General features: G+C 39.8%; 3 protein-coding genes across 7 annotated transcripts in view; 1 reads left to right on the forward strand and 2 right to left on the reverse strand.

The window, feature by feature from the left end:
- Positions 1 to 358: 358 nt before the first annotated feature.
- On the reverse strand, positions 359 to 19,766 carry MYSM1 (Myb like, SWIRM and MPN domains 1). Of its 2 annotated transcripts, none has more exons than XM_068405965.1 (20): positions 19,681 to 19,766; positions 17,284 to 17,359; positions 17,015 to 17,085; positions 15,903 to 15,980; positions 15,746 to 15,772; positions 15,472 to 15,550; positions 14,650 to 14,748; positions 13,280 to 14,043; positions 12,235 to 12,365; positions 10,982 to 11,085; positions 10,169 to 10,246; positions 8,961 to 9,049; positions 8,583 to 8,637; positions 8,448 to 8,498; positions 7,677 to 7,751; positions 7,218 to 7,406; positions 6,862 to 6,994; positions 4,773 to 4,878; positions 4,594 to 4,648; positions 359 to 3,762 (listed from the first exon to the last, which is right to left on the reverse strand). In XM_068405965.1, the coding sequence occupies exons 1-20, from the start codon at positions 19,755 to 19,757 to the stop codon at positions 3,601 to 3,603; spliced, it is 2,499 nt and encodes an 832-aa protein (XP_068262066.1). In that variant the 5' UTR covers positions 19,758 to 19,766; the 3' UTR covers positions 359 to 3,600. The 2 variants fall into 2 exon arrangements, with proteins under 2 accessions (XP_068262066.1, XP_068262065.1); XM_068405964.1 differs by having other exon boundaries at positions 4,594 to 4,651.
- An 87-nt stretch (positions 19,767 to 19,853) lies between these two features.
- FGGY (FGGY carbohydrate kinase domain containing) overlaps positions 19,854 to 25,436 on the forward strand; it is a 325,680-nt gene continuing 320,097 nt past the window's right edge. For all 4 annotated transcript variants that reach the window (XM_068405659.1, XM_068405670.1, XM_068405672.1 and 1 more), the window contains exon 1: positions 19,854 to 19,904. The gene's annotated coding sequence lies outside the window, so the exon portion shown is untranslated. The remainder of the gene's footprint in view (positions 19,905 to 25,436) is intronic.
- Positions 21,795 to 24,062, reverse strand: LOC137666881 (CARD- and ANK-domain containing inflammasome adapter protein-like). The gene has a single exon (XM_068407141.1). The coding sequence runs from the start codon at positions 24,060 to 24,062 to the stop codon at positions 21,795 to 21,797; it is 2,268 nt and encodes a 755-aa protein (XP_068263242.1).

Genomic DNA, 25,436 nt, shown 5'->3' on the forward strand with positions numbered 1-25,436 from the left:
ACAGTTGTTTGACACGTAATCTGATGATCACCTTCAAAACCCACGGGAGTTGCCCCTGAAAACAAACCCATTACATTACTGTAGTGATCCTACAGCCAGGATTAGCTGTGAAACCAGGGTGGAAAATAGCCATCTACCATCCTGGCAGCCCTGTCACAAAGTCCCACTGGGTAATTTTCTGAAGCAGACTAAAGCAGAGGGTTTGTAAGAACAAATGAAAGAAACAAATCTCTACCGCGGCACACGGCTACTACCCATAAAATTTAATCCGTGGCCAGAAGTTCACGTGCACTAGTAAAAACAGTTTTGCTCTTAGTGCAAACCCTTTTTGGCATCAGCTGTGCCAAAGCCCCCTCTAGTGGCACTGAACTCACCGAGTCCCTTTGTTACTGGTCCTGACTTGGAGTAAAGAAATACCAGATCTGACGCTCAAGAGACAAGGAGCCATTACAAATGGGGAACACATCTTCCAAGGTACTGCATGTACAGTCTTTATTAGCAGACTCTTGTATAGCAGCAGTCAGGAATACCAAAGCAGCAAGCAACAGGGGAAAAAGTACTTAACAGCAATGGCAACAGTGTTAACTTTTTTGTTTGGCTGGTTTGGGGTTCGCTTCTGTTCGTTGTTTGCTTTCCTTAACTGAATGTTCTTGGAAAGTTACTTATTTAAAAAAAACATGGGCATTCCCCTGCCCACGCCTGGAGCAGAAGGCATACAGCGCTGTGAAGAAGCACTGCTGGTAACTGGGGTAGCAAAACTTGACTCAGCCAACAAATGCTCCATAAAGGAGATTGGCCAGAAGTTACATCTTAGGGCTTTGGGGTTTTTCTTTTTTTTTGTTTCTTCATTTTTAAACTGTTGAACTCTTCCATTTGTATCATTGTACTTGCTGCTCAACCATTTCCCATCTCCTGAGCAACAACTTGGCAAGGGGTAACAGCTGCCCCTACCTAAAAAAATTGTGTACTAGTTCACAATAGGTACAATGAAGCAAAACAAGCATAAAAATAATAGCTGGGTGGGGAAAAAAAAAAAAAAAAAAAAAGAGCTTCACAATAAAAATATTTAATGCCTTATATGTGTTTGGTAGCAAAACTGGTAGTATTAGTAAAATAGATTTTTATCTTCTTAGAAGCATGCAACTTCCAAACTCTTATTATTAACCACGCAGTCAAACTAAATCATGAAAAGTAGGTTAGTTATTTTCTTACCATGGCTCCTGCCAACAAAATCAGTACTTAGCATCACGACTGTGGTATTTCCAGTTCCCATACAACACCGTGGGACAGTACTGCATTACGGGGGCACGAGCAGTTCCATTTCCTCCCCCACGTCCCTGCTAAGGAACTCTGAGAAAATCTGGAGTCTTTGTGTGCGTATCAAAGGCTCAATACTGCACCACGTCCTCAAGTGACACACTGCTTCAAAAGTATGTTTTACTCAAAACTTTTCTCAGGTAACATCACTGTTAAATCCAATTAATACAACCATATTACTTTAACTCATTTTAATCATTAAACAGAGAAGCAGCCAGCACATTAGTCGTTAACCACTACTTGGGTAATACTGACATCCATCCCTAAATGGCTGGAAATAGACCGTATGTGGACAATGAACAGTATCTACTTCACATTGCTGTTGCACAAGAGGTTCAAAATCCTCTTCCTACAAATCAGAACTAATTACAGCTTTCAGTATGTACATTTGTACTGTATGATTTTTCTAGAGAGTAACCTATGCAAAATGGCAAAAGAATACTTGACACTGCAGACCCCAACGAAGTAGGGAAGGAATGCTTTCTCACCAAGAGTGTAGTTTAAACTAGAAATAGAGAAAGCCATGCAGGATTTTTAATTAGGAAGCCCCAAAGGTGACATTTTAGAATATATGCAGACTGAGTCAACATGCCTTATACAGATGGATACACCAAGTCTGTAAATTATACATAGTAGTGGTATCTAAAGCTGAGCTGAGCACCAGCAGATCTGAATGTAGACGACAGCACAGAACGTTCACCAATATTTTTAAGTCCACACCTCTTGAATCTGCATTGGGAGAATCACCGAGTATCAAGGGCTCACACTTCCCTATGATCAGGCTCTGCACCTTCCACTTGGGAAGAGAAAGAGACTAACGGTTTATGAGGCATGGTAAAAAAGGAACGTTAACTTCCTGTAAGGAGGCCCCTCCTTGGGATGCAACTCTACAATTTTAAAGCTTTTCACACTCTTTATACAAATGAAAAGCTGAAGTTAAAAGTGTAAACATATAAAATCTTAAATGCCACTTATGTAGGACTAGATATATACACACACATATTTTTTAAAATAAGAATCAAGCCCATTGTCACCTCTAGATATAAACTCAAGTCTTGCTTGCTTCATGTTTTCAAATATATTTTAGACCTGAGAAACTCTCCTCAAAATAAATCTGTGTAAATAGCATCAGCTGTATATAAGTCAAGTTTCCTCATGATTTAGAAAGCAAAATTTAAAGCAGTTTTTTTCGATAAAGATTCACAGTGATATACCTCATGAAACATTTCCAAGTAGCAATCAAGAAACTCCTCAATCAAGATCAATCTGTTTATCACTAGTTTATCTGAATATATACTTGTATGAAATTATAACTGAAGAACTGATACAAAACTGTGTTTTCTTATTGAACTGCACATTATAGAGAAGAGTCTGAATATAAAAGTTGGTGGTTTTTAATTAAAAAGACAAATACTTTTCTGCTTGTTGCACTAAGTTTGCCATCAGTCAAGAGCTCTTGTTTCCACAGGAAACAGTGGCAATTAGAAGTGGACAAACCACAATGACCTGGCAGAACAACGTAATACCTCCCCGTAGAATGGAAGATCAGAAAGACTGCAACCTGTAACAAGACAGGAGTTACCATTTCCACTGGAAACAAGCACAACTACTACTGAGAAGTCAGGAAAACTTGCCAGCTTCTCCTCCCCAAATAAAGCAGCAAGATGGCAAAGAACGTGCCAAAAAGATTCCTGACCATAGGGATCAAGGGGGAAAAAATTATTAAAAAGAAATCAGATTATGTACTAAAGCACAACTGAATAAAGCTTCAGACTGGATACCAGGGAAGTCTGAAATAGGTGAGCTACACAATTTTCAGTTAAGTTGTAAGTTTCTCTTTTGTGAATTCATTCAAACTTACAATCTCTAAAGCATTAAGGAACAAATTCATTCCGAGTTAGATGTGCACCTGTAGATGAAAAATAAAATACAATTCCCAAACTGAAAGACTTGGGAGAGGACAGACCCCCCCTCAAAGACTGAAGCACAGTATTCTTGCCAGGCTGTCCTTCTTCCCGAAAGGCAGACACTTGGTCAATCAATTAATTCTGTGGCACTGTTTTTTTACAAAAGGTTAGGATTAAGCGTTCCTCATGTAGTCAGGTCACACACATCAGGGGTTTTTCAAAGTATGCTTAAACCGTAACAATACGAGGACACTGGATTCCGTAACAGCGACTACTAAAATGGATAATAATTCTGAAAGAGTTGACACAATGGGGAGGAAAGGAAGAAAAGGAAAAAATAAAATCAAAATTCCGTAATTTGGTTTTGTTAAAGCCATCACATTGGCAATTCATTGGAACATTCACTCTCATTTTCTTCAGCATTACTCTCTTTCTCAGTCTTGTAGGTGGAAAGGAATAAGTTTTCTATCTGAGTCAAGAACTCCTCAGCAACGAAGCAGTTTGTCTTGCCCAAAGTCTTCCTCATGCACTCCAAAAGCTAGTCAAAAGAAAAGGAGATTTAAAAAAATTTTTATTTTTCCTGAGTTTATTTGTTTCCCCTTCTAGCTGATAAGTATTCCAGAGGGATTTTTATTTAGGATTAATGCTACTGAAAGTGTTCAACTGTACAATATAAATTTTAGAAAGGAACAGTCCCACAGGAATACATGGGTGATTTAAAACCAGTTCTTTCAAGCCAATTACACAACAGCTAAATCCAGGAGTATTCTACCAACTCAGTTTTAGATTTTAGCTGTTTATAACCAAAGCCACTGAAAAGGAAAATAAAAGTCAGCTGTGGGTAATCATTGTGTACGTGTTTTCTGTTTATGTCTTTTGCTTTGGGTGGATTTTCTGTCTTGTTTGTGCAATTCACGTTACAGCTGTAGTTGTTCAGAACTTCACAGCAACGACTACACCGGCTGGAAAATTCAAGTTCCCACTTACGCACGACAAACACGGCACAGCGCTACTTCACTGACCGAACAAAGGACTAGGAAGTCCAAATCTCCTCTCAAAACACATGCAGCTCTCACCACTGAAAGCATACGGCATGCTGAGGAGAGACAGTATTAATGTGACATTTTTTTTTCTCCAAACCGAGGTTAAAACTTGCTATCTGCACGTAACTGTTGTCCTCAGCTCTCTCAAATGAACATTATTTTCGTTGTAAGTTCATAAGCTGCACTAGAGCAGTCATTCATTGTGATTAGTTTACATCTCCAATTTGTAAAAATGTAACTTCAGGTGACTTCTGATGATACAAACATTAACATTCAATAAAATGTTTAAAATTTAAAAAGCTAAAAAGTAAAAGAAGAAAACTTACTTTCTGCAAACAAGTCAGGTCAGAATCTCTATGAAAAATTTTATTCATGGGGACACTGCTGTTGAAAGAAAAACAAATAGTAGTGCTGTAGAAAGCAGACACACATCTTCACTGAAACATCAATAATAAACATGCAAAAATTCTGAACTGGCTGCTATTTCTAATGGAAGCAGACATACCTATGGCAGGATCTGTATTTTTCAATTATCCATCTTGTTTTTTCAAATATTAATTCCCACTGAGGTTCATCCAACATCTGCTGCACTTCAAATTTGTAGGGCAGGCCTGTAATCAATGCAACACGATTATTCAGTGTTTCGAGTACACTCCACTTTTTTTTCTTTTTCTTTTTTAGTTGCAGTGCAATCCCTTCCTTCCCCACAAGCGTTTGTAATTTATTATGGACTGCAGAAGGCTGCCAATATTAAGGGAGTTAAAGTATGATGTATTTTGGATTCCAAATTTAGTTTTGGTGGGAGGAGGGAACAAACCTGTTCTCCTCCCTGCCCTCGCCAATTCCTCATGCCATAAGGAAACACACAGAAATGTACAACATAACAGAAAAATAGCAAGATAAATTTTTATAACCTATTACCATTTACGCCGTTGTAGTCTCTGTAAGATCTATGTGGGTATTAAGTGAATAAAAAGGTTTTATTTTTCATGTATGAACTGGCTGATGAAGTGGCTGAGTCTTGTTCTAGATTTCAGAGGGATTTTGTTCCTGAAGGAAGAAATTCTTCTAGTTTATTGCAAGTGGAAGAGGAATTTAGAAAGTATGCTAAAGGAACACCAGAAAATTACTTGCAGAACACAATTCAGTTACTGAAATTTACAGTCTCTTTCTTTCTCCCTGATTTTTGGTAAGTCATTTAAGAAAAAAAAACAACCAAAAAAAAACCTTTCCAAGATAGTAAGAATTTAACGATATGAAACACATGCTTTCCAGCTAGACCTCAGAGTAAGTGAAAAGCACGCGATAAATGCATTCAAATAGGAAATAGTATCTCAAATGTGAAAGGTGTTCAGTGCAGAAGGCATTTCCAAGACAAAGAATTAATCTATAGAGATATTTATGGCTCGTATGAAACACTGATTTTTGTTCATTTGCTCAGTACTACAGTGCTGCTGCCAGGGTATCACTTTTCCAAAGAGGCAGTGGAGATCCCATTTTGTAAAAAGCTGATTTCAGGAGATAAACATAAAAATTAATCGGAGAGAGAAAATGTATGTGACCAAAAAAAGGTCTACTTCTAAGGGCAAAGTTTCTAAGTATTTTAACTCCACACCCCAATGGGAAATGAGGATGAAATTACGGTACTATCAGTATGGTAAACAGGAATTATTGCACAGCTGTGGCCACCATGTCACTTCCCCCAGGACCATGAAGCAAGTCTGTAGGCAGATGGTCTCCCTTGCTCACTTCCACAGGAACAAACAGAGGGGGAACTGTCGGCTCGCACGGCCGCTGCTATGGCCTTGCCAAGAAAACTGGAAACCTCCGAGGCTGGATGCAAGAACAGGGGAAGGGGGGAGGAGAAAGAAGAGGCAGCGCCATAACCATATACTGGTACATGGTATATTCCTCAAATTAATGTCAGGGAATGAGCAGAAGATCTGATCATCACTTGAAATACCACACATTTTGTGTGATATGTTCTTAACTATTCAAGAAAGGAAAACGTCCCATTTCCATGAAATGCCAGTAACATTTTTAATGAAGAATTTGTTCTCTTATGCTGGATTCATGCCAGCACAGCATTTCATCTTTCATAGCTTGTCTTTTCCTGGACAGCTGGCAAGTTTGATCCTTTGACCTTCTAAATGCTGAGTTACTCAAGTAAGGATTGGTGGCCACTACAGCAGCCAGTTCTTTGCTATTACACTTCTTTCTCCTCCATCAGAGGATCCGTTCAGAATTTTGTAACACAGCAAAGTCTACGTAATATGTGCGAAGCAGTTTCTCAGCTATACATATGGATACTGTATGTAAACAACAGCAGCCCTTGTCCCAACCCTTTTATTTTTTTTTCACAGATTGTGGGAAATAACAGCAAACCAATCTTCTGCCTATACCTGTATGTTCTTGTCATGACAGCACAGACTACTTGCGGGATTACTCTTTAAGTGAAATTCCTGGTTTTATACAGCACAAGTTACCAACACAAACATGTAAACACCTATTTCTCGTGTTCAAGAATAAACAATATTTTTCCCCTTAGTATCCAAAAGAACAATTAAGACAATGGATAAAATATTGGTACTTACGGTAGGACCCATCAGAACTGATCTCATCGCTAATTACTAGACAAGTTATCTGAGAATATGGAAGAGGATTATTTCGGTTGTAAGGACTTATAATCATTCCAATGAACATGGCACCACCCCTGGAGAAATAACTCTAAAAAAAACAAAAACACACACAAAAAAAAACACACAAAAGAAATACAACCTTTTTTTTCACAACAGCATTCTGGAATTAAAAAAATAGAATTTATGTCAATTTATGAATGCACTTATTTTAAAATAATCTGTATTAACATCGTAAATACCAGGGAAGCTTTAGGGCTGCTGGGGGTTTTTTTTGCTATTTATTTATTTTTAATGTGCAGATTAGCAAGTACCTGGTATTTCGCCTGAGTGTCGATATCGCGGATGGAGGGGTTGGGGTCGAAGGCCGGGTGGGAGTGGTACCACCCAATCACGCTGTACCCTCTGGCAGCCAGCGTTTCCGAGGCCTGCGTTTGAGATACTGGATCCATCTCGCACTGCAGTCCTGTACTGAGACTGTTGCACGGCTCTGCTGCACAAACCTGTGAAAAAAGCCTCCAGATAGATAAATGCAAGAAATCTCCACCAGTTCTATAAAATTTGAAGAATTTTAAGAGTCTTCTTCATGATAGAGCTGACAGGCCAACACTTCAACATAAGCACAACTCTAACATTTCAAAACTACAGTAACTGACTTCAACTCTAATATATTTAAGTAGTTGCCCTTCAGAAATAGCATTTACATCTATTCAAATTACATATATTATCATAACAGTTTTAGTATTTTAGAGAACATGTAAAGATACACTTACTTCTACAATTTTATCAGCTTCAGAGTATCTTCCACCAAGCAGCCCTATTACTTCTGCCATAGACACATGAGAGTGCTAAAATGATATTAAACAATTATTAAAGTTGCATAATTTCTCCTAGTTTTGATCTGCACACGACAGAATACACTGGCTCACAGCTACAAGTCAGGAACTTCTCAATGACATTTAGAAGGAAAACTCAGGACAGCTAAAGATGCTCAAACACCCGGTGTTCCAATTTAAAGCAAACAGAACAGATTACGTTTGCTTATTACACAGTGTGTTTGTGTAACACTTCCACAGAGGAAGCAATGCCAGCTTCAGAAACCGAAGCCTGTGCAATGCTGTGCAGTGCTGAACTGCACCCATTTTGGTACAGCCTGTGGTTATTAAAAAACCACACATTGCTTTACAAACACAAAAGCAATTCCCAGACTAGCAGAAAATGAACCTGTAAGATTTCAGAACGGCAGTTCATTTTAGAAAGTAGCTTTAAGCAAATTATATTTAGCATATGACAGAGAGTAGTAACACTCTTGTTAACGTAAACTATTTACCTTCTAGAAAAAGCACAATATAAAAAAAACATTCATCTTTAGGGGCTTTATTAATACTAGATTCTCACTTCTAGGTCTGAATGAAAAGAAGTTAGTGTAAGTTCTGTATTTCTCAATCTTCTTATGTTGCCCATAAAAAAAAAAAATAAACCACAAACCAAAACCCCACAACATAAACATCATAGCTTTTTGAACGATAAAACTTAATCCTCACCAAATCCATTATTAGAAGTGCTTCGGAAGACACTTTCACCTGAAAAGGTTCCTGAAATGATAAACGCAATAATGAGTGTAAGAAAAGTAACGTAAGAAAGAAAGCATTCTTGATTATTCACTCAGAGGTACATACCTGTTTTTCTTCAGTGAAAACACAGCACGGTATCAGCTGAAAGGGATCAAAGGAACTATAAAATGAAAGAAAGTTTCTCTGAAGATGTAGGACAGTCAGGAAACCTTTCAAGTTTCCCTCCGTCTCCTTGGCAGAGGAGGAATAACTGTGTTTTCTTTACTGGATTTTCTCATCCCACACTAGGATGACTTCCACCAAATACAGAAACTTCCCTACCCACACTCCTGAATTTCAATACGAAACATCTGAAATGCATAAATGTTATTTCAGATCGTAATACATATTAATGATTTGCAGCATCCCAGCCGGACACTACCCAAGACATTTATTTCACTTCTAGAAGATCTATGGTTGAACAAAATGTACATCAAATAATACCTTTTTATTTGTCTTGAACCTTTAGAAGATTTTGCAGGTTTCAGTTTTTCTTCCTCTCTTCTTCTCGCTAATTCTTCAGCAGACAGATGCTAAAAAAAGTTTTAAAAAATAAAATGTCTCTTAAGGACTTAAGTGCTCTTTCAGTAGTGATTCCAAAACCAGCCCAGAACAAATTCTTGACATCGGTGTCCTCTGGATATGCTATAAATTTGAGTGTGTTACAGGACTACTCAAGATGGAGTGCAACAGCCATAGCAGAATGCAGCAGTGTGAAAGTACTGACAATCAGAGATCTAGTCCACAAACAACTGATGAGAGAATTCTTACATTCCCCAAGTCAATCAAATACAGTAAAATCACAGCCCGTATCGCAAACCATGCATAAATGCAAGTGTGAAAGCTAAGGAGAAAATCTGCCATTACAATCCATGGCCAGAATTTATCATGACATCTCTTTAGGGAGGAGTGTTTCCAAACTGTATTTCCATCCAAATATGTATTTTGCAGAAAGTGTCACAATTATTAACCACAGTTACTCAAAAATAGGTATGGCATTATAACATTACGGAAGTAGTTGTTACAGGTGCTTATTACTGAAGGTTGCAAATTTAAGTGGTTTTCTACACAACAAAAATAGGATGTTTACAGTTCCTCACTTCTACTGTATTCTGAAATTGCAGGAATGGACATGCTTAAGTGGACATTGTGCTTCCAAGTATTCTATAAAATACTTAAAACTTGCAAGATTTTTTTTAAGCACTTCATAAACCACAGTATTTCTGGAGATATTGCTAGTAACAGCATTGATATTAGGAACTCGTTAACACCTGCATTGTAAGCACAAACAAATCAAAGACTGAAAAAAAAAATATTTAAATCTTATTCTCCTATCCCATACCCTTAGCTTTAGTAAGGCAGTTCACTGAAAACAAAGGGTCATGAAATCTCCTACAAGACAAGGCAAAAAGCTTTACAGGCATCAAACAGTGGAGGGCCACACACGCTCACAACGTGAACACCTTTGCAAACACCAAGGTACAGCTGTATTTATCAGCAGCAGGAAGATGTAACAGCTGCTACATTATTTTCAAATTATTGCTTCTACAACAAGAGGTTAAGTACCTATCGCACGTCTGTTTCCCTTGTATATTTGATGCAACACCACCTGCTAGCAATTAGCAAGAATTAATTTGGTAAGGAAGGGTTACCTCAAATGTCTGTCCTTCCAAATCCTTTGCATCACACCAGTTTCCCCAGGGGTCTCGCACTCGCCGTCTTCTGGTACGCTGCAGCAAGCAAATCAACATGGGTCAAGGATCATACTCCTGAAAAGCTGCATTCACTTCATCAGCCATAAGAGCATCGCCCAACAGGTCACTGCCACAGGAGTGTTACTAACGCTATGACATACTTCCAGAAAAGAAAGAACACCCTGGGGCTCTGTAGAATTAAGTAGTTCACGGTCTGTCATGAAATATCATCAGTGAAGTTTTCAGTTTTTAAGGCTGTAAAGCATAACACCTGGTTGATGCTCCCATGGACCATCAACATCTCTGACAGTGCATTATTATCCAGCTCCGAATTATAGCTCGGACAATACAGAAAGCTATAAACCCAGTATGTTTGCATCTAGGGTATGCTACAGTTCTTTATATTTCAGTTTATTTTTTTTAGTGGGATTGATTTAGTTTTCCTCTCATCAACCGATTTATTTTGCTATGAAGTATTTCAAAATGCTACATTAAACGTGAATATGAAAATTAAATCTGGCAAACCTTGGTAATACATGTAGTTATAAATGAGTTAGTACTAATTGTGTGCAGAAGGCTGTCAGTAAGTCATATCATATACCTAGTATACTTAACAGTTAAAAGGCAAGCAACTTAATCACACACTATCAATACACTCCACGATTTTCTGGAGACATTTCCTGAGATGCTCTAGCTTGAAAGTGAAGATTGAAAAGACCTTCTCCACGCTGAATGGTTTTTGCTGCCCCCACCTCCCTCACCAGAACGTACCATGGATTGCAAGCGCTGAGCGAGCTGGTACGCCTCCACCGTGTCTTTGCCTTCTTTGGAGCGGGCTTTATCAGCTGGCTGGGGGCGGTTGTAGACAGCTTGTTCTACAGGATACACAAGAGATACACTGCACTTCAGTAAAGCATGGAGCCACTTGTTTTTGGTACGGAGCCAAGAATGACATAGATAAGAGGTAATGACAAATGCCATAAAGAAAAAAAGCAACGATGAAAAAACCCACAGTGAAAAGACATCTCTCAATGGCCATATTACTAACTGATTATAGAGCCCCCTCCCACTACCACACCATTTTTAAGACAGGAAAACCTCCTTCCTTAATGTTAATTTATTTCAGACAAAATGTATTAGCAGGCCATTCCTCCTCTCCTAGGTGACTGACATTCAGCATAGGACCAAAAGCAATCTAGAGAGACTAAACCAACAGTAACTTATAGGTGTATATATACTTTTAACATGTCACCTAATTTTAACATCTGAATCTTGGAAAAACTAGCCCTGAGGATAAAGCCATTGTTTTTTTATTTAGGAAAGAGTTATAATTCAGTATGGGAAAAGAAACAATTAACTTGAATTCTGTCTTACATAGAGGGAGGGCAGAATTTCAGATACAGCAGGTATCAGGAAAAAAATCCAACACTGTACACACAGAAAAGCACAAAACAAAAAAAAACACCCCTCCAGCTGGTGTGTGGTAAGCAGGAGGCAGGGAAGGAAAAAAAAGTCTCGTGGAAAACCAAAAATCCAAAATCCTGTAAGGAAGCTACAAACTCCTCTAGATTTTCAAAGGTCATGAGAGACAATCTGCTCAGAAGGTCCTTCCTACTACAGATTACCGTGTAGCCTTCCATGTGAGCAGTACACCCTAACATTAAGCAGTCCTTCAACGTTAATACCAAAATAGACTACAGCCATATAAGTTGGAACAGGACTATACTAAATACAGGCCAAACAAAGATTCTCTTCTACAGAACTTCAATATAACAACAATTACTACTGAAGACATTAAGAGTACAGAGAAGTTGGAAGATTATCCACATGGATGCTGATTCCGATTAAGTGCAGTCATCCACGCTTCGATGAAGTGAACTTCTACACATCTACTAACCTTAATGTTTACCCTTTTCATGAAAACACTCATTTTAATAAAAAAAGCTAACAGTCAATAATAGATGTGTTCATCAAGAACTGATTAGAATTTAAGTTCTGAATTGTTTCCAATAAAATATCTTTACCACAGCCAAAGTTAATTGCTCCTATTAATTCCAAGTACGTGTGGATCCGTCCAATGCAGTTAACATCACCGCAGTTCTTAAGGCCTGGACGTACTGAAGTCTTATTCAGGTATTTGGGTTTACATCTCTCCCTAAAATAAAGTATAGCACATTGTCAAACAAATCACGGGGGGAGGAAGGAATTGTGCCACTTAAGCTAAGGTTAAGACGAGCCACTGAAGTGGTTTTTCCCCTCTGCGACACACACACTACACATGGCGATCACAGCAGAACTATAAACTTCACAAAGCACATACTATTTATTTTAGGGTTATTCATGGAATTTTGGAGTTTCTGTGCACTAGAACAAGCTGTCAATACACAAGATAACTGAATGAGAACCGAGTTAAAGTCAGCAATTCTTTCTACTTACAAGCAAGCTAACCATCACAAGCACTCAAAACAAAACTGTTGTAGAACAAACTGTCGTCTGAGCCTGCTACCACAAACCACTAAAGTTCCTTAAACTGATTCTTTGGAGATGGAACATAAAATATTCACATGTACAAGCACTATGCAAACTGATTCTAAATTTTAAGTATTTTTTTGGTCAACATTATCTGCCCTATTTCTTCTAGCTGCCCTTCTGTAACGGCAGTACTACAATGCTACAGACCTCATTATGGGATGAATTTAATCAGTTATTTTGAGGAACCATTCTTTAAAACCATATATGCATTCTTACATATAGGATGACAAAGATTGGAAGAAAATAACATAACCAAAATGGATGCAGCTTGTTCTGATGTAGGACACTCATTTTCATAATGCTTCAAAGTATTTTCATTGCTTAGCCTCCAGAATGCCAGAAAAACAAATGGGAAGATGCAAAAGAAGCATTAGGAATCAGTGCTGTTCACTGGCAATCTTTATAATGCTACCATAAAATTAATTTTACTCTTTTCAGAAGTAAGCTATTAGTACTAAGTAGTGTTTTAACTACAACAAAGCAGGACATGAGTCATCTTAATGGGTTATTTCAGTAAATGAAATTAATGCATCTTACCATTGATCCAAAATATAATTCCTGATTTTCAAATAACGCTCTGGTGTTTTGGCCTGGCGCCCTTCAAAAAATTCAGGAATAGCTTGCTTTTCTTCTTCCAGAATGATGCTTCTGTCAACCTCCACTTCTTGCTCAGGTGGCTTAAGCTCCTCTGCTTCTTCTTGATGATCATCATCCACTTGGCAGGGAGAAGGAAAAAGCAATCCATTATCAGCCAGGTCTCTCTGTTCCTCCTTAAGCTCCTGATCAGTTGCCTGTCTAGCACCATGAGATGTTACTTGTCTGCCTTGTTCAGCTTTCTCAATAAAATTATTGTACTGCTGGTAATCTAAGTTCACAGATTTATCACCATTCACATGCTGAGAACATGTTGCTGCAACACCTGGAAATACTAATGCATCCACTGTATTTTGCTTGGTATGTTGAGGATCTTCTTTAGGTACAGAAATTGCAGAACTGTGTCCAACAGATGAAAAAACATGTTCCATTCCTTTTGTTTCTTCAGCTGAACTTTTTGAAATAACAGGTAATTCAGATTTTCTAGTTTCTTGCTGGAAGGTAGGAGAAAGTAGTTCATCCATGTCATCAGTTATGTCTACTTCTTCATCATCTGACAGCTTTTCAATTTTCACTGCATTCAGATTGGGGTCTGCACGGCCTCTCAAGTTTCCAGATGACCACGCTTCTACCCTTATCCCATCTTCAGTGGGAAGACTGCTACCACACTGTCTTTGCTCTTCTTTCTCAGTATCACCATTTTTTGCCTTAAGAAAACACAAAATACTCTTAGGAAAGCAAAACAGAACAATCCCCTCTGCCTCCCAAATAGTCAGAACTTGAACAGCAGACATTCTGAAGTGTTTCTTCCTCATCTTACACTTTTAGTACATTTTAATCCATTGCAATTGTCTTTTATACAGCCTTATAGGTATACTTCTAGCCCAAGTGTAAATTAATCGGTACTTCTGTTAAAAAAAGCCAAAACAGACAGTAGTAATTTCTTCTTAAATGCCCCTGAAGTCTCAAATGAGACTAAAGCTAAAACTACAACACACAGCTGAAACAGCTGCATAGTGGAAAACAGGTAATTTCAGATTAACTACCAATAGTATAAGAGACTACAATTATACTACCTTTATTGTTTAGTTACACCAGCAATAAAAATACTGCGGTCATTCTAGGAATTTGGAATCAGGTCTGACTTCCTATTTAAATCTGCAAATAAGCAGATTCCACGTTGCTGAATATGGGAATAAACAGAGTACATACTTTAACAGCAGAACCCTGAAAAGACAGATTAAAATCAAGCTACATGAAGAACAGCATACTTGTAAAACAGCCTTTCTGCTAACTACAGAGATACTGTTTACCTTGTTCTTGAAATATTGCCGAGCGTAGCTCTTTACTTGTAGAACAGTACGACTTCCAATCAACTTGGCAATTTTCGTCCACCGGCGGCCAAATTTCACCTAGTAGAACAAAGCACACTGAAGTTACCCAACCTCTAACATTCCAGACATTGCGCTTTAGGTGCAAAAAGAGTTTAAAAACTCAATTACTCATTACAAATGCACAACCAGTACAGCCAGCCCACGGTAAAGAACCTTGGTACTACCGAGAGGTTTCTACCAAGAAGAAAATTGCATCCAACAGTAAGAATTATTGCTGTTCTTCTCAGCTAGAGGATCTTCCTTCTTCACCCAGTTCAGGCACACTGTAAATTATGCTGCCTACTAACCCAAGGAATCCTACTGAAATGAATTTGTACTCGGCAAAGCAAACCCTATTACAGTCAGCATCATACAATCTCTAAAGACAGTACAACGGTAGTTAAAGGATTTCACTTTATTAGCTCATTTGCCTCAAGCACACACACTATACTTCCTGTAGTTAGCACCACCACTATGATTGTATAATTCATAAAGCTGTATATTTGAGAGATTTTGTGATCTTAAATTGTAATCAGCCTCACATGAACAAAATCTGGTAAAGAAAGCCGTTTTGGGGGATTCATCAATATAAATCTGGTTTATCATTACACTCATATTAGATGGCAATTATTTTTAACACATTAGAAGTACAAAAGCAGAAGCAGATCAATATAACATGCTTATTTATATTAATTATTATTTTGTTATTTAAGATAAACTAATGATTTCTATTAAAGATATTACATATGTAAACAAACTTACCAGTCCTTGTTCAAACAGTTCTTTTTCTTCTGATGTCCACTTTAACGAGCAGCTAGCTGATTTTGTAGGTGACCGCACCCTAGGAAAACAGGAAACAGAAGCTAGTGCTTTCTTAAAAATATATATTCTCAAATCCCAGTAACTGAAGGCAACCGAAGGCCAATCAAAAGAACTAGGGAACTTCAACTTTTTTTTTATTAAATAGTGTCTGGTAACTTAACAAAAATCAGAAGCCACACTTAAAAATGCAACTCAATCATTAAAATGTACGTACACGACTTTTCCAGTTTTCTTATGTGGGCTGCAAATAAAACACAAAGTGAAAATAAAAATTAATAATTGTGATGCTGTTGCGTATCTCAGCAAATATCCTTATTTGGAAGGACTTTTCATTTCTTCTCACCTAACTGAGAATTTTTCCCAGAACTTACCTTTTCATAGATCTTTTCTCCACTTCCTTTTGATTGAGCCATATTTTTTCAGAAAGTGACTTATTAGATAAATAGTATCTGAAATAATTACTAAGTAAGTTTTCAAAGCATCAGAGATATTTGTACACATAAGAATTCTAATAATCACGTAAATTATACTGGTTCATAATTATTCAGCTGTAGAAGCAAATACTGCACTGCTTTCAAAACTGAAATACAGTTTCACACACTCCTACTAGTTTAATGCATCAGGAAGTCACATTTGACTTCTGAACCCTCATGCTCACTTTACCTGCAGCAAACTAGGTATCCTGTTTCTACAATAGCTTTTTTTTTTGACTTAGAAAACATACTAAAGTAATTTTCATTGTACTGATACCTTACCTATTTTCAAATTAAGCCTCAATAAGTCATTCTATTAGGAAAACTTTAATTGCTTTATTTTCTTGTTCCTTTATTACTGTATATTACTACACTCAATTACAAAAAGAACATGAAAATAAATTGGCCCATGATTACTATTGCTATAACCTACTTACTCTGTGAGGTCAACTTATGCCAGAAATGCTACTACGGGTAAGACTATTTAAGCCAACACTTCTTTTTTTTTTTTTAAAAAAAAAAAAAAAAAAAAAGGAAAAAAAAAGCAGCAGCTATTCCCTCCTGTTTTCATCTTCCACGCTGGCAGAAGTATGAATGTACCCAGACAAAAATCAGACAGTAAACCAGCCCAAGTGAAGAACAATTCAGCAAGAATATCAGCTGTTTGATCAGGTTCGCTATGAAGCCACACAAATGGCTGCATCAGCACAATGCTGGAGGTGGCACTGGGCAAGCAGCTGAAGTAGGGACGAACAGTGCTATTTTTGGTGCCAGTGCCAGCTTAAATCTGACAAGCTTTGGAGTAATTTTCTGAAAAATCAGAAGCATCAGAGGAAGCTGCAGGTAGCTAGATGATTAATTCAGGGGTCCTCCTTGATTTCAGCAATCTACCTACAAGATGACAGTGCTTCAGTCACCTTAACAAGAAAAGATTTGTCCAGTTCCTTTGGAAACAGGAAGTTTTCTATTATTACATAGGAAAACATACAACCAAATCAGCAAAAGGATACTCTTCTTCCAGCAACATTTTCTCAATGACAGCCCTGTTTTCTTCACTAATGCTGCTGTCCAATGTCCATGGCTGCAAACAATACAAATAGGTTTTAATATTTGAATTCTGTCACACTGTTACTGTTAGTATCAAGAATCAATATATAATGGCTTCTAAAAGTAAGCAAAAAGCACTAGTTAAAAACCTAAAAGAGCATGTACATGGAGGGAAGAGAATGGAGAAAACAGAAGTTCTGATAACCTTGCTATTCACTTACAAAATACTTACAAGACTGTTATCAGTTCTCCAAGATGAATCAAGATAGTGATCCTGCAGCAAACTTGAAGCTGTGTTTTCATGATCTCTGAAAAAGATTCCAGTGTTCAAAACAAAACAAACATATTCAGTCAAAATGAATGCTGTCAGACCTAAAATAATAGTGTAATAAATAACAAAAACATTAAAAGAAGATTACAAAACTAGATACTAAAATTAAAATCCTATATTGCAGACTATTATATAATGTTATTCTCTTATAACATTCCACTAGACTTACCATAAATCCCCCTCAGTAAGTCATCTTTTTTAGTAATCTCAGTAGCAACTCCTCACCTATCTCATTGCAGACTATATCAGATACCAGTGAAACCCTCAATAGTAAAAATTCTCATCCACAATGACTGAAAGCAGGAGGGTCCATGTAAAATATACACAAATGAAAGAAGTCACAATTTTACGGATAATTAAAAAACTATATTTTTTTGATATTAAAAGTGTCATTGAGTTCTATTATCTCCACTTAAAATTTCCACATCTTTCCCTCAATAAGGTAAAAACACCCCCTTATAAAGAAAAACCTGTTCTTCTCCTGAGGAACGCTTACATGAACACAAGGTTTAACAGAAGCCTATCATACAGGGTTGTTAGTGCTCTTATGGACTTCATCCACATTCTGCTTGATCTTTTTTGTAAATAACTAATCACTTTTAGGAAGCTGCCACTGATTAACATCATTGATCAACTTTCTTCTATTTTAATACAACATAAAAATCTCCTTAGTAATTTACATAATTACTTGTTTTCAAAAATCTTTGCTTCCAGAACATTCGGGCTTTTCTAATTAGCCCTATATCCCCTGCAATGCTACTACATTAAATTCACCTCCTATTCTGAACTGCTTTGTGCCAGCAGTTCAAACATCTCTTTAGAGGTAGGCATAAATCCTCACGTACAGCCTGAAACCAATACAACTCCTGCTTCTTTCAGAGCATATCAAGAAACGGGTCAGATTGATAGTCCCCTTTTCCCAGTATTCAGTCTCCAACAATCACAGAATCACAGAATGTTAGGGATTGGAAGGGACCTCGAAAGATCATCTAGTCCAATCCCCCTGCCGGGGCAGGATTGCCTAGACCATATCACACAGGAACGCGTCCAGGCGGGTTCTGAATGTCTCCAGAGAAGGAGACTCCATACCCTCTCTGGGCAGCCTGTTCCAGTGTTCCGTCACCCTCACCGTAAAGAAGTTTTTCCTCATATTTATGTGGAACCTCCTGTGTTCCAGCTTGCACCCATTGCCCCTTGTCCTGTCAAGGGATGTCACTGAGAAGAGCCTGGCTCCATCCTCATGACACTTGCCCTTTACATATTTAAAAACATTAATGAGGTCACCCCTCAGTCTCCTCTTCTCTAAGCTAAAGAGACCCAGCTCCCTCAGCCTCTCCTCATAAGGGAGATGCAGGTGCTACTCCTGAACAGCACGTGAGTTCAGCCGCTGTCTCGACACAATCCTGTCTCCCAGCACCTGCAATGGCTGGATTTGTAGTGTTAGAATTGCTGCCCATTCACCTCAGCATCTGTTTACAGATCCCTTACCCGGGAATCATAGAATCATTTAGGTTGGAAAAAACCTTTCAGATCACCGAGTCCAACCGTAAACGTAACACTGCCAAGCCCACCACTAAACCGTGTCCCTAAGTGCCCCATCTAGACATCTTTTAAATTCTTTCCCTCCTCTTCTAAGATACCTTTTCTCAACATCTCTGGCTGGGAAACTACTGCCACATACAGTATTGTTCTCACATGTATTTGCCAAAGCAAGCAGGAAAGTTGAAAAGGTTAACCAAAAGCCTAATAAATAGCCAGGGACAACACTTGAGGAGGAGGCTCTCTCCCATCTTCTGCCTTTTCTGACCCTCTCTACGTTCGGTTTTCTGACCCTATCTGCCTCCATAAATTCGCTGTTATGCAACGCAGCACCTTCTGCCTGTGTATTTTAAAGGAGCCTCCCAGCAGTCTCACCACCGAGTGTCCCCAGTTCACGTAGTGCAGCTCTGCGTTCACCTTCCCTCAGTGCTTCCCCGCTCTCCGCGCCCTGCCCCATGATGCTCAACGCTGGCGCTTCCCCCCGCCACGGGCCCTCAATGAGACTTCAAGGTCTCTCCCCTGAGGCTCCCGGCGGCGGGAAGCTCCGGTGGCGGCCGGGCGCCGGCCCTGCCCGGGCAGCCCCTCAGCAAGCGGCAGCGCGGGAGCGGCACCGCGCCGGGCTCGGGGACGCATCTCCCCCTCGCCGCCCCCTCACACAAACCCCGGCCGCCGCGGCCAAACAAACCCTGCCCGCGGGTGGGAAGGGACGCGCTCCCCGGAGCCGCAGGGCTGCCTGCCCGCAGTACGGCCCTCACTCACCCCGGCGCCGCCTCTCCGGGCACGGCCGCGGGGTCGCCTTCAATGTCCACCTCCAGCTCCTCCGCCGCCGCCGCCATGACACCGGCGCCGCCGATCTCGCGAGAAAGGGCGGGAGCGCCGCGCCGGGCACTGGGCACGCGCAGAGCGCGGCGCATGCGCAGCCGCGCCGGGTGAGGCCGCGCCCTGAGGAGAAGCCGGGGAGGAGGCGGAGAGATGGCGCTGGGGTAGGCGGGGCGCGCAGGGGCAGCGGGGGGCGGGCCGGGCGCTGAGGGGAGACCTGCAGGGTGCGAGCGAAGGGGAAAGGGGTGAACGTCAGGCGGGGATGGGGGAGCGCGGGGGCCGAGGGGGAAGCGCTAGCGTGAGGGGGGAGAGCGGGCCGCGACAGAGGGAGGCTGGAGCCCGCCCAGGCCGCGCGCCCTGGTGCCTGCTGCAGCGCTCGCTGTGGGGTGGGAGCGCCCCGAGGGGAGGCCGTGCCTCAGGGCCGAGGGAAACCCGCCTGGCGATTCCCCTGGCCTCGCTGGCGGCTGCTGAAGCGCGCTGGGGTAGCGGCGGTTTGCGAGCTGCTCGGCGTGAAGCCGGGCCCGTTGGAGCGTGGTGGGCTGCCCTGAGAGGGGTGCTGCCTCGGGGCATCGTGCTGCAGACTCGGCTGTGCTGGCCTCCTAAGGCGGTGGGCTTCCAGGCACGCGGTCATGTGTTTTCGTTCACCTAGAAGATGACAGCAGCAGGCTGTTGTGCGGGTTCTGTGGTAACATGGCTATAAAAGTCACAGTTTTGTTCCCGTATGTTCTTAAATCTGTGTTTCATTTCACAAGAAGTATTTGTCCCTTCGTGGTAATTGGGCATCTAATCATGTACTGAAGGGAAGTGTGAAGAACCGTGAGGGTTGGTTGTCATTATATAGAAGGTGACCACAGAGAACCGTCCGTCGACTCAAGAAAGTGTTTCTGTTTCAAGAGATGACAGTACTAATATTTTGAACCAATAAACTCTGTTGCAACCTTTTTATTCTGAACATTTCATCTTTGTGCTGGAATTGATTTGAAAGTGAAATTAATAAACAGCAAATATGATGGCTTTCATTATCTCTACCTCAAAATGCAAAATCTAGACAAATGGTATGATGAAAGATAGAAAGAAGAATAATTGTTATAGTCTCAGGATCTGTCAATGCCGTGTCATAGGGTATAATACAGAAATGTCTAAAGAGGGTCCAGCCCAATATGGAATGTCAGTGTAGCACATAATAGTGTCCTGAAAACAACATCATTGTGTTAGCAAAGTTGTGGGCACACACTACTCCTCTGGTTGGTTTATACCAAGCCTCCTGATGATAGGATTTATTAGCATGGGGAGTGGGTCTAGTAAATCTAGAGTAGAGCAACCCTACACTAGTAAATTTGCAGGGAGATGCCTTCTGATCTCCAGTTAGCTGAGAGCACAACACTGTGATCAGCACAAACCTAGCTAATACTGCATTAGCCTCAGGACAGCCAGTGCTGTTCAGCTGTCTGCTGCCCTGCTTCTCCCCTTTGTTCAGTTATAGCTGTGGACTAAGTTGGATCAGCTCACACGCACAACCTCGAGCAGGCATGCGTGACTGGGCTGAAAGGGAGGGCACATCAATCTCTTTTGGCAGCACTGCAGTTAGGTCTGCCTAAGCTAAACAAAACTAGTGTTATCTGCTCAAACATCTCTATGCTCTGTATCCTTGAGGATACAGATGTCTCCTTATTCATAATAGATGGCTTTTTAAAAATGTGATTTTACCAAACAATGCTTAACTATCCATACAGGCTAATACTCGCAGATATATAAAAAGTTATTTTATATTTTTTTAAAGTCTTGATTTATACTAGAGGAGATCATACACAATATATTTAAGACTGGTGCTTTTTAAATAGGTTCCAAGCATGAGATTCGTGAGGGAAGCAAAAGACTAATCAATACTTCGAAGTTTAACAGTGTCTTTAAGATCCCTTTTTCCCATAGCCATCTTTGCTAACTTAATTCTGCCTGCCCTAACATAATGCTCAATCATAGTGGGCAACAGCGCTATCCAGATTTCATTAGAAGAGAATTCTGCATTTAAATTTAGAAGTTTTTGCTTTACACCTTCATTTTGTTATAAACATTTTCTTTTTCAAAAGTGTTACAATTTGAGCCTGATTTTCTGTTTTATTAAATTCTGCTACTTGCAATGGGGTCTTTTTGAGACTATTAGCAGCTAGTAAATTTGCTTTTTCTCCTTGTGACCAGTTTACAAGGGAATTTGCAGCATTAAAATGACCAGCCTTGCACGCACAATGCAATGGAGTATCCTTGCTGCTGTCTAAGGCGTTAATGGCTGCCCCAGAGCTCAGTAAGAGATTTATCAAGTCACTGTGTCCATATTCCGCTGCAATATGCAGTGCGGTCTTTCTCCAAATGTTTCTATCATCAATATTTTTATTTTTCCCTGATGTCAGAAGAGTTTTTACGATCTCTGTGCTTCCTTTCATGGCTGCATAGTGCATCGGAGTACATCCATCCATGTCCTTAGCTCCAAATCTTCCTTTTTTAGCTAACAGAACTTTCACAATACCAAGGTGTCCTCTCGCAGCTGCAGTGTGCAGGGGAGTCTTTTTCTCCTTGTCTTGTGCGTTGGGGTCAGCATTAGCGTTCAGAAGCATCTCTACCATTATTTTGTCTCCCCTTTCAGCAGCAAAATGTAAAGGTGACTTTGACTGCTTTTCCTTAATGTTAACATCGGCTTTGTGGTGCAACAGCTGTTGGGCAACATCGGTGTGACCTCTTTGACTTGCAACATGCAGGGGAGTAACAAGCTCCTTAGTGACAGCATTAATTTTGGCCCCAGCATTAACTAAAAGGCCAGCTACTGCTCCTCTATTATGACGTGCAGCAACATGGAGCGGGGTTTCGTTGGCTTTGTTCATGAGGTTAACTTCCATCCCCTTGCACAGAAGCAGATTTGCGGTGGAAGCAGCCCCAGCTTGAACTGCCAAATGCAAAGCTGTGTCTGAAGCAGGAGTCTTTATTCCAAAGTTTGCTCCCTTTTCGATTAGAACTTCAGCTGATTCAGCTTTGCCTGTTTCACACGCCAGAAGTAAGGGAGTGTACTGCATTTCATTGTAGGCATTTATATCCGTACCTCTGTCAATTAAAGCTGCTACAATACCGGGCAGGTTTTTCTGTACAGCTCTAAAAAGAGCTGACTCCATTATGTCAGACGACAAATCTTTAGAATATTCTAGTAGTGTTTTGAAGATGGATGGGTGGTTGCTGTTGAAGGCTCTTTCAGCCGTGTTGGAATCAACATGGGCTCCGGCTTCTAGCAGTACTTTTGCAGTATTTTCAGACCCCCGAGAAACAGCATAACTGAGAGCAGTCCATCCTCTTTCATCCTCTCCATCAGCAGAGGCGCCAGCCTTTAAAAGCATTTTTGCCAGACTGCTCTCATCCTTAACAGCTGCCATATGCAAAAAGTTGTGCTGGTTCCCGTTGCTTCTTACCTCTTCTTTCAGGAGCACCTTCAAGGTGTGACTGTGGTTATTCTGGGCAGCCAAGTGAAGTGGTGTCTTGCCTTCCGTATCCAAACTGTACATAGAAGCACCACGTTGGAGAAGCACTTTCACTGCCTCGCCATGGCCTTTCTCAGCAGCCCTGTGCAGTGGTGTTCTTCCTTTCTCGTCCTTCACATCTATCTTTGCACCTTTGCTGATCAAATACTCCATTATCATTAGATGTCCATTAGCAGCTGCAACATGCAGAAGTGTTTCACTTGAAGAGTTTAGTGCATGAACATCGTTATCTTTCAGTGTTTTCTCTAACTCAGAAAGACAGCCTTTAGCGACTGCGTCAAAGACGCCAACGTCAGCATGATCTTTTCTAGGTTTAGCTGCCCTTGAAAGCTGAATTTCTTTTCCTTTCTTCTTAATAGCCCATTCTTGCTTTTTTCTTCTAGGACTGTCTTTTTTTTCCTGGTGCCGTTCACTGCTATTTTCAAACCAAACCTTGTCCTTTTCGAGTAAATATCCTACCAATTGTCTTCTAGCATCTCCAATGCTTTTATTTACTTCACTGACATATTTTCTCATCTTGCTATAAAGTTTTGGCTCCACTTGCTTTAAACATGGGTAAAAAAAGAGCCTGCAGGCTCGTTCACCTTGAGAAATCAGTATGTCTAAAACTCGAGAGTTCTTTTCCGTTCGTGTCCTGTAGAAATTCACGACCATCTTTTTTTCTGGGGTAAAAATACCATTGTCTATCAGCCAGTTCAGAAGATGGTCTGGGTCATTGATGCCTTCTGCTAGCTCTTCTTTTTTAGTCCTTAGGACTTCAATTGCGTATGGATTTGTAAACAGGCTAGTGGAATGCATGATCATGTTGCTAATCAAAAAGTGAATTGAGCTGTTGTTTGATGTTTGAAGTTAAATATGAAATAGCAATGCGGGCTCACATCATTTCACACATTCTTTTCATAGAACTAGGAACCAACAACCATTGTATTTCAGTGATAAATCTTTAAAGAATGAGAAAGAAATCAAAACTCCCTCACCTTTGGTTTTCTAGTTGTTAGAAGTCCTTTGATCTTCTCTGTTCTTCCTTAGCAACAAGTGAAGTTTAATAACAAAACAAAAACCCGTGATATGTAACGATATTCCACTTGGAAGACGTCTTCCAGATTTTTTATGCATAATTAGGGAGAAAAAAATGCTTTTGTGAATCTGATATTTGAATAGAAGATATTTGTTTATCGAGTTCCTCTGTTCCCCTGGCCAAGCTATTTTTTGTAGGTGCCTAAATGACCGGTCTATTAAACATGACAAAAGAAAATTCACAGCATAGTTACTGTTGCCATGATTACATACCTTGTGTGATCTTAAATGAAAGAGTACACTTTGCTAGCTACGTAGGTGAAAGCCTGTAATGTAATGAAATAAAAACACAAAGACCTAGATAAAAATAAACTGTATAAGCAGCTGGTTATAAAAAGTGATCCAACCTTTCTAATATGAGTTACAACTTCAGTCTATGAGGCATATTTAACTTAAAGGCTATTCAGCTTGTCATTCCTGCTGTAACCTGGAGTCTGTCTGGAACGTAATTCTTTTACATGAGGTGGATCAAGGCATGTGATTCAGTATGCAACGTTTAAAGTATAATTAAATAGAGCTTCAAATCTGTGAATATGTATAGTCTTCAGTATGGGTGTAGGACCTTTGAATAGAGCTGTAATTAATTTAACTTATTGGTGTTAAAATTCCTTATGGAGAGAAGGAAATAAAGTAATAATCATCTACACATTTTGAAACCAATTGAAAGAGAAATTGAGATTACAGTGTTCTCTAAGAGCTAGAAGTAAAATGAGCTGAAAAGCTGAAAGCTTAACCTTATTTAAGCAAATGGGAAATTTTGCCACCTGTTTCTTGCTTCATTGCCCTTTCGGTTGGGTCCTGCTACCTTTGCATGTATTTTCTTTAATAGTATGTACAATGTGACTGATAAGATTTTTTTTTTTTCTGTTGACTTTAGTTTTATAAGTAAGATCACAAAACTTACTCTATTTTAAAAAAAAAAAGAAAAAGATTTATTGAAGAAATGGCCGGGAAAGGCGAGACTTTTAATATATATTTTGAAAGCCAGCCAGTTTCCAAGTCAGCAGATTGGACAGCCAATTTGAGAGCCCAATAATTCCTCTGAAATGCAAAGAAGGGCACTACACCAAGAACAGCAAAACCTTTGTCATTTAGTTAATG

The sequence above is a fragment of the Nyctibius grandis genome, chromosome 8, assembly GCF_013368605.1.
Source record: "Nyctibius grandis isolate bNycGra1 chromosome 8, bNycGra1.pri, whole genome shotgun sequence".
NCBI classification, from domain to species: Eukaryota; Metazoa; Chordata; class Aves; order Nyctibiiformes; family Nyctibiidae; genus Nyctibius; species Nyctibius grandis.